Source organism: Arachis duranensis, chromosome 7 (assembly GCF_000817695.3).
Source record: "Arachis duranensis cultivar V14167 chromosome 7, aradu.V14167.gnm2.J7QH, whole genome shotgun sequence".
NCBI lineage: Eukaryota > Viridiplantae > Streptophyta > Magnoliopsida > Fabales > Fabaceae > Arachis > Arachis duranensis.
The window spans coordinates 74,045,130-74,054,494 of record NC_029778.3 but is presented as its reverse complement, the minus strand read 5'-3'; the positions used below and the strand labels follow the sequence as shown (position 1 = coordinate 74,054,494).

Genomic DNA, 9,365 nt, shown 5'->3' with positions numbered 1-9,365 from the left:
AAATATATCGTGTTTCTCTAAAATAAAATCTCTACGAGAAAAATATACAATACAATATTTTAAAAGCGAAAAAAGTACTGCATAACAAAATAACTTCAAAAGTAAAGTCTTTTTTGCTTCACCCACAAGTCATGCACTCTCAACGAGATGCATCACATCCTGTATCTTAAAAACAAAAACTCCATGATGGCTGAGAACCCGAAGGTTCTTAGTAGGGTAATAATTCCAAATAGAGACTATATAAAATTACATGAACCTGCTAGGCAATCCTAGTCTCCAAACTCACAAGTTCAAGCCTAGGGTTCAACCAATTCCAACAAGGTCATTTTGCTAAATTCTCAACTCTGTAACTATTACTAGTCTCAATTATATTTCAATATAATCTCAGGATTACTCCAAATATCCAATTATTCAGTACAGTAATTTCAATCACAAAATAATAATTAATACAGGGTTAAATCTTTTAAAGTAATTGTACTCTTTCCATTACTAGTCTCGTCAATACTAAATAGCCATCTCTATCAATGTTTTCAGTCTCATAAGTCTTAATAATCTCAATAGTCTCATAGAAGTATCAATAGTCTTATTAGTATCAACACATTATCAATAGTCAGTCTCAACAGAATCAATCACAGATAATACACAATACAAAGCAATCACAAATAGAGAGCAGTTACATCAAGTATCATAAATAACAGTTAGACAAGACTCATCAATTAGGCAAAACAAAATATATGTGCACAAGCAAACAATAGTAAACAAATGCATATGATACATGCTTGTCCTACTGTCCATAAGCTCACTTGTCGATTATAATGCCAGACCCAACACACATCTGGTAGCTAACATGGATATGGAACACTACAACACGTAGCAAGTGGGACCTAACTACAATCCTTGTATCTTACCTGCTTAACCCGGAGCAAGTGAGACAAAGTCACGATCCTTGCATCTTACCCAAGTAGGTGTTTAACCGTTTAACGCGGAGCAAGCGGGACAAACTATAATCCTTATATCTTACCCAGATAATTAATCAATGATCATTTTCATAATTCATCATAGCCCATTCACATATATATATATATATATATATATATAACCGGAGGGAATCCTCAACCTCCCCAATTTGTAAGCGGGATAACACCACCGTCCTTACCATGGACGGGACGAACCACCATTCCCATGACATCACACCGTAATCACGAAACAAGCAGGTTGGAACCACCGTCCTTGTTCGGTGCAGGTGCCAAATCCATACGCAAGCGGGACGAACCCACGACCTTCCCAAATCCGAACTCCGATCGCTAAGTTATGGTCCGTCGAAATTGGTTAAAAATATGTTTTTATCCCAATTTTCTGCATAATGTCATTTTGCACATTCTCAAGTAATTTCATTTCAAAACCCCTCCAAACCATTCCTAGGCATCCTCAACCCTCATTTATCAATTCTCAATCATTTCATAACTATCCAAACCCAAATCACCACTTCCATTTCAATTAACCCTCCCATTACTCAACAAAAACATCAACCAACGCTCAAACATATTAATTCACCCAATTTAGTCAATTAGGCTTATGATTGGCTATGGGGATTGTAAAGTGTTTGATGGAGTTGGGAAGTTGAAGTTCTGAAGTGGATACGAGAATTGTCAGTGAATGATATAGTCGTTGTTTTAATATTAACCTGTTCTTGTAGCCTTTGATCACCTTAATTACCGCTTTATTTTGTGAATGCCTATCTTGATTTGCACCCAATTTTGTTATCTCAAGTTTTTGTATAGTCTTGAGATCATGTGACCTTTTGCATCGAGCCTAGCTGGTATCTTCTGCTTTACACCATACTTATCCCTATATTTAAATCTTATGGTTATTCGGTATTTGAACATTTATATATATATATATATAGATACTAAGATTTCTTACTTTTCTAGAAGTATCTAAAAGTACTAAGACTATGTATTGTCTTATGTATTACTTTAATTTTCGAGGACAAAAATTTTTATAAGGTGAGTAGAATATAAGACTCAGAACTTTTGTGTAAAGTCTTGTTATGATCAAGTCTCAAATCATATAGTTATTTATAAATTTAACTTCAGAAATTATTTTATTAAAGATAATTAAAACAAGTTTTGATTAATTGAATTTGAAATAAACTAATATTATTATCCAATTTTATAATTATTGGATTATTTTTTATATTTAAATTATAAAGTTGGCAGTTATGAAATAATAGGAATTTCACATGATTTGGACTAAATAATTAATATTCTCAAATATTAATACTGCTGTTTTGGAAAATAGAGAAATTAACTATATTATCTCTAATTATCGGATTTGAACATTTTATTGAAAATAATTTGTAAAATTGATGAATAAATAGTATTTTCTATATATAATTAGTGTTGGATTTAATTTGGGTTTCAATTACCATATTGTTTCTATTTTTATTTGAAATTACTAAGCTAGTCCTAACCATGGTTCTGAAAACCGGACCGGACCGGCCGGTTCAATCGGAAAAACCGGAAACCGGTTACCTAGCCAGTCCGGATAAGGTGAAAAACCGCCTGGTAAAAAATCGGTGGAAAAACCGGTCGAACCGGTGGTTAACCGGCAAACCAAAAGAACCGTCCGGTTTTTTGGCGGTTTAGTGGTTTGCAACTTCACTAGCCAAACGACGTCGTTTTGGCTTTTTTTTAAAAAAAAAAAAGAAAGGCATACGCGAAAGTCCCAAAGCACTAACCCTAATCTGAGTAACCCCCCATTCTCCCCTTTCTTCCCCTCCCCAAGTGCATTCGGCGCCAGCCTCCATTCACCCACAAAGGCCACGAGTGCCACCCACAGCCACTCACAGCAGCCGCGACCACCACCGGCCGAGCCCGCCTCCTCGTCGCCGAACGTCACCTAGCCCGCCTCCTCATTCGCCACCCACAACCATCCACAGTAGCCGCGAGCACCACCGGCCGAGCCCGCCTCCTCATTCGCCGGTAAGACTCTATTCTTGTCTCCTCTATGCTGCCTTCTTGATTTTGGATTTTGATTTTCTGAGGTTCTGTGAGCTCGCCTGTTCTATGCTGCCTTCTTGATTTTGGATTCTGATTTTCTGATGTTTTTTATTTTGAGTATGTTTTGCTGCTTCTGTTTTGCTACTTCTGTTAGCTGTTTGCTGCTTCTGAATATGTTATGATCTTGATTTATGAGCCTCAACCCTTTTAGGACTTGAATGAGTTCACTGAAAAGTTCAGGTCTATCATCACAACAAACTGAAATTACAATGTTGTGCTTCAGTATCTTCACTTTAGCATAGCTTTCATCTTGATCAGGGTCACACTCTATTATTGTTACTTCATCAATTTCACTTGGAACTGTGATGCTTTTGCTCACATCCATCGCTTTTCGCTTTAGATCCTTCACATGATATACTACATTCCCTAGTAATGCAGCCTTGTCCATCTGCATCCGCAACAAAACTTAATTAATTTGATTCTGCTTTTGTAGTATTCATTCCGGCATAATTCAAAGTTGAACTTATATTACTCTTACACTTCTAGTTGAATTGATTTTGAAAGCATAATCATTTATGGAATTTATGCAGTCTAGAAAACAAAAACATGTATAGCTTCTCTGGTTTTCTATCTATCAAGGTTGATGAAGTAGAATTCAAATGCTTTAAGTTCTATCATGGAACCTATTAAAGCTATTAATAGCATAAACTAATGATACCTTGCATATCATGTCATTTTCCTAAGGTAAGTAATTTCTATTTTCTTGCTAGAATCAAGGGGTGAAAAAGAAAATCTAAACTCTGAATAGCATAACTGATAGAAGTAAAAGTAAACAATATGCTTTGCCAAAAAGGAGAGAAGTAACTAACTATGTCTATGACAATATTGGAATATGAATTTTGAAAAACAATATTACCTTATCAGACTTAGGAATCAGTTTTCTAAGAGTTGCAAGCTGTGCATTGATCCTGTCCCTTCTTCTTTTCTCTGCTTGGCTATGGCTCTTAGAAGCACTTGCAGCTCTATCTTCTGGAAACCCTTCAAAGGCTAAAGGCCATGGATATTGGAATTGAAGAGAGGCAAAGGCTGAGTCATAGGCATGAGGCACTATCTGTGTTGGTACTGAAAAGGAAGAATTATTGTTACTGTTTGGTGCATAGTAATGGATAATTTATTATGTGAAATATTAAATTTTATTAAGTTAGAAATTATTGAATTTATATACTTAAGATTATTTTAAGTTTTTTAATAATTTTACTTAATATTTAATTAAACCGGTTGAACCCCGGTTAAACCCTGATCGAACCAATAAACCATTGAACCAGTAACCTCACCGGTTTATTGACCGGTCCGGTTCTCGCAACCTTGGTCCTAACCTTAATTAAATCCACATTTTCCCTTTTCCAAAAGCCAACTCTAGCTACACACACAACACCTACTATTGACGATAGTAGCAGCAGCAGCCGCCACCCCTATCCTAAACACACACACACACACAGTTATCTGAAGAAGGAAAGAAAGAAAATAGAAAGGAGAATGGGAAAAGGGGAAGGGGCCGCAGAGAAGGGGAAGAGGAGAGGAAGAAGGTCGTGCCGGCATACTGGGCTGCACCACCATCACGTCGCCGTCTGACCAAAGAGGGAGAAGAGCACCGCGCCTGGCACGAGCTTGTCGTTGAGCCGAGTCCAGATGAGGGTTCAAGGGATGGAGCCCATCACCGCCGCTAGTGTACCCACGCCGTCGTCGTTCCCGCCGTGGAGTCGTCGTCGTCGCTTATGGTCGAGCCAGAGGGAGAGAGCTCGAGAGCAGAGGAGAGACAAAGAGACCTGAGGCTGAGTTGGGGTTCAACCACCGTGCCCAGCCGTGCTAGCGTCACCGGCGCCGCCCCCGTCGGAACTGCCGCCGTCAGAAAAGGGTTCATGCCGCCACAGGTGTCGCTGCCGAAGAAGGGAGCTGCGTTTCTGTGATTCTGACCGCTGGGAGTGGTTCTGTGACTTTTGAGACCACCGCTAAAGCTTCTAGCTGCTTCTGCCGTCCGCATCTATCGCCGAAAACAGCCGCTGAGTCTTCGGTGTTGGTAAGCTCTAGCCCTGCTTCAGCTTCTTTATCCGTTAATTTCTCCATTGCCATGAGAGTTGTTGCTAAGGCTGGTTGTGCTAGGAGTTTATCGCGAGCTGCCGTCGTTCTAGTCACCGGCTATGGCGTTGGTGTTGTCAGAACCGCCTCTGATGCTGCCGCTACTTGGTTCCCTCGAGTACGATAAACGTTTTTGTTTTGAAGAGTCCTTTAATTGCTGCTTTGTTAACATACGCTGAAGTTTTGCAGCGTTAATTGCTCTAAGATTGAGTTTCGGTTGTTGTATGTTGCAATTAGAGTTGCTGTGGTTACTGCGAAAGTGGCTTAGAGCTGAGGTTACGGTTGTCGGTGATTTCGGGTTGAGAGAGAAGGTTCCTGTGTCGCGTTTGGGTTTATGGCTTTGCGTATTGAGGTAGGGGATTTTCTAAAAAGCTATTTTATATCTAGAATTGCTATAAATGGATACTAGTGTGAGAATTATATACTTTTAGTGATTGTACCAGTCTTATGTATTGTTGGACTACTTTAGATGAATATAATTATATGTTTGATTGGGTTATTGTTTGGTTTTGATAAATGGATTGTTGCTGAATTGTCTCTTTAAAGTTTTGGAAATGTGTTTAATCAGTTGATAAAGATTGATCTTGCGACGACTTCTGATTATTGTTTGGTTTTGATAAATGGGTTGTTGCTGAACTGTTTCTTTGAAGTTTTGGAAATGAGTTTAATCGGTTGATAACGATTTGATTTTGAAACAGTTTCCTTGAGATATGAAAATGAGATGAATGTTAGATTTAGCTTGCTTTTGAATTGATTTTGGATTTTGGACTGTTGAAAAAGATTGTTGGATGGTTTAGTTGGGACCCGAACCAGGTGGCAAAGTCCAAGTTTTAGGGGAGGTGTTGCCGAAATTTCTATAAAAATCCTAGACTTTGTTTGAAAAGTTATTTAGAAAAGTTTAGATTTGAGAAATTGTATTATTTGATTTATTAAGAAAATATTTATATTTTCGAGCTTAATTTATTTAAGTAAACTATATGCCTTGAGTTCGATTTATTTAGAAATGAATTATTTTACCATTTGAATCATTGAAGGAAAGTATTATGTTCTAATATTGGTTTTAATATAAAAAGGACTTTTGCTTTTGGTTAGACTTAAAGATTTCGTTCAGAGGAGCTTTTAGTGATTTTAAAAAAAAATTGACTTTGACTAAATAATTGCGTTTGTGACCTTTTGGAAGAAGTCAAAGAATTGGTTTTAAGGAGGAACCTGAAAATGGTTTTAATTTAAATGAATCGGTTCTGTTTCAAGTGAATTTTGACTTTGGATTGGGTTGAGACTTGTGACTTTATATGATCCGGTTTTATAATAAACTCTGTTTTTATTTGCTAAAACCAAGGATCTATGATTTTAGGAATTTCAATGAATTTTTAAGAAATTGAGATAGGTTGTCCTTCCCTAAAGTCTTGAGACTCGGCTGAAAAATTTTATCATCGAATCCTATATTAGGATGAATGATTTTGAATCTTTCAAAGGAGATTTTGATTTGGCCTGGTTTTGGAATTTTGGAAATATGATACTGAGGGTGACTTTGTTTTAGAAAAGAGAAAGTTACATTTGAGGAAAAGTGGCTATGAGCCTGAAATGTTTTGTGAAATGGAGATTTTAAATCCAAGGCTGGAAAGAATTGATTTTCAATTTCAAAGTAAATTGAATTAAGGAAAAGTGAATTATGGCTTGAATGATGATTTTATGAATTTGATGATGTTGGATGGTGGAAGTGCTATTTTGTTATAAGCCGGACTGCCTGTGTATGATAATGAATTATGGCTAATTGTGGAATATGTTATGAGCCAGAGGGCTGACAATGAATCATGAATTTAAGCCGGAAGGCTGAGATGAATGTTGATTTATGGTTGAGAATAAATGCATATATGCTGAGTTATTGATATTGTGATTGTCGCACTTCCAATTATCTGAGATACGAGTTTTCCTGGGTAGAAGCAGTGGCTAGCCACCACGTGCTCCAGGTTGAGACTCGATACTCTGCTGACCCTATGTCGTAAGTGTGGCTGGATACTGTGAAAGTTCCGGATGAGCTCGTCCCCGTGAATATACACCAGTGATGGTGTTGGATATGAATTATGATTTATGATTGTGAATATCTCGAGTTGGGGATGCACGACAGAGGGATAGTCCAATAGTTAGCTACCAGGACTTGTCGCGTTGCTTTTATAACCGACAGATGATATCATCAGCCACTATGACAGGCATGCATCATATGCATCTATGTGACATTATTTGGGTTTGCATTTGTACTTGGTTTTCCTTTGTGATTACTTGTGATTAACTGCTAATTGTTCTACTTGTAGTAACTGTTTGTTTGTACTTGGACCTCCCTATTTGTGTTTGCGACTAAGACTCTGTTGGACTATGGTGATTGGTTGTTGTTTGTGTTGTCTGGGCCTAGAGTCGTGGTTGATCATGAGGTGGGCCGAAGGCCATGTCTGGTTGATGTTCTGGTTTGGAAAAGTATGAATGACTAATTTGGTTCAGCATAGATAGACCTTTTGAAATGTTTTTGAATATTATTTTAAATGAACAATTTCCTTTTTCAGAAAAGATTTCAGATTTTTCTTGATAGTAAACCTTTGCTTTTGAAAAGATGCATAAGGCGGTTAGTAATCACTGAATTGATTTTATCTCGCGTATCCTATTATAGTAATTCTCAAAAATTCTCTACTGAAAACCCTTTCGAGGATGATGTTCTCACCCTCCCTACAAATTTCCATTTTCAGGATATGGACGCTGAAGTCACGAAGAGTTTACCTAGTTGTTATCGTGATGTTTTGTATTGCTTTAGTTATTGATTATTGTTCCCTCGCCTTTATCTTTATACATTCTATAAGAGGGATAGAAATTGTATTGGTTGATGCTTGTAAAACTATTTAATATATATATACATATGTATGTACTCTTTGTGAGTTTTTGTAAGTTGTATTGTATGTATGGATGTACGTTTCATAACAAATGTATTTTGGAACGGTATTGCGGTTTAAAGTTTTAAACAGGCGAATATTTTAGTAATTAAATAGTATAAGAGTCGTTGTAATATTCGAGCCATCAGAGTGGCGCAGCCGGAAGCGTGACTTGTGATAGTTAGGGTGTTACACCGTGAGGTGAGGAGAGGAGACCGCACGAGCACAGGGTTCAACAAGCTAAGACAGAGGAGGCAGAGGTACAGATGGTGGAGGAAGCAGATACTGGCGGTGTGGAGATGACGTAGGGGAATCGACAAGAGGAGTGATGACCTTCGTTGGTTATCGTTGTTTTGTGACCGCTGTGGTGAGTGTCCCAATGAGGCAAGGAGGAGGGAGAATATGGAGAGTGAATGGGTGAGGCTGAGGAATGAAACGTGGTAGGTCAGAGGGTGGGTAAGGAAAATTGGCATTTTTGTTTAATCTATTTCTTGTGTTGGTTGCAGGTGATAGAAGACGACGACAGTGAGTACGACGACAAGATTGTGGTGGTCCTAGCAGCAGCAACAACGCAGCAGCCTCAAGTCTGATTCTTTGATGGTGGTCTTGGGTACCGGGACGACGATGATGCTTCTTCAACTAGGAGATGAGAAAAACTGAATAAGAATAAACTTGAAATTATTAATTTAAATCGAGAGTATTTTCAAAAGAAATTATTAGTTAAATTTCATTTCTCATCCTAGAAATTTTAGTCTCTGTATCCCGACTTTTTTAAGGTACTAAAGGGACTAAAATTTTGTATCTCAGGACTAAAATTTTAATTTCAATCTCTGACCACTAAATATAATACTAAGTCTCAATCCCTTAATACCAATCCTAATACCCCGCACTAAATGTTACCTAAGTATTCTGGCCTAACAAAATTATGTGTAAATATTATTTTCTCATGAACAAAATTTTGTTACTTATTTCATTTATCCTGTAAACCAAATATGCGTATATTCAATGTCAGATCTTGAAAAAAATTCTCGAGAGCCAAATATATAACTATGTAAATTATGTAAAAAGTGTTTATATTTAAACTAAATATGTCAATTTTTATATTTTTCAATCATTATAAATTCATAATTATAGGATTGTTTAAAATCTAACATTTATTTTTATTTAATTCTATGATACCACTTATTTTGTTGTGCAACATATTTTAACAATAAGATAGAATATTAAAAACTTAAACTTATTTCAATAAAACTTATATATATTACTTATCTAATAAATAATATGAAAATATTTTATCTTTTTTATAGTT

General features: G+C 36.8%; 1 protein-coding gene across 1 annotated transcript; it reads right to left on the bottom strand.

Moving 5' to 3' along the window:
* Positions 1 to 3,066: 3,066 nt before the first annotated feature.
* On the bottom strand, positions 3,067 to 5,043 carry LOC107459448 (transcription factor bHLH51-like). The gene is made up of 3 exons (XM_052251639.1): positions 4,735 to 5,043; positions 3,919 to 4,167; positions 3,067 to 3,450 (listed from the first exon to the last, which is right to left on the bottom strand). Exons 1-3 carry the CDS (start codon positions 5,041 to 5,043, stop codon positions 3,067 to 3,069), a joined length of 942 nt encoding a protein of 313 aa, XP_052107599.1.
* Positions 5,044 to 9,365: the final 4,322 nt, after the last annotated feature.

Bases quoted from the DNA above. Each gene is read 5' to 3' on its own strand.
- LOC107459448 (XM_052251639.1), bottom strand. From the start codon at position 5,043: ATGCGGACGGCAGAAGCAGCTAGAAGCTTTAGCGGTGGTCTCAAAAGT. The intron at 4,168-4,734 runs GTACACTAGCGG...TAATAAATTATC, and splicing joins CGGGAACGACGACGGCGTGG to CATTACTATGCACCAAACAG. The intron at 3,451-3,918 runs GTAATATTGTTT...TTGCGGATGCAG, and splicing joins TGATTCCTAAGTCTGATAAG to ATGGACAAGGCTGCATTACT.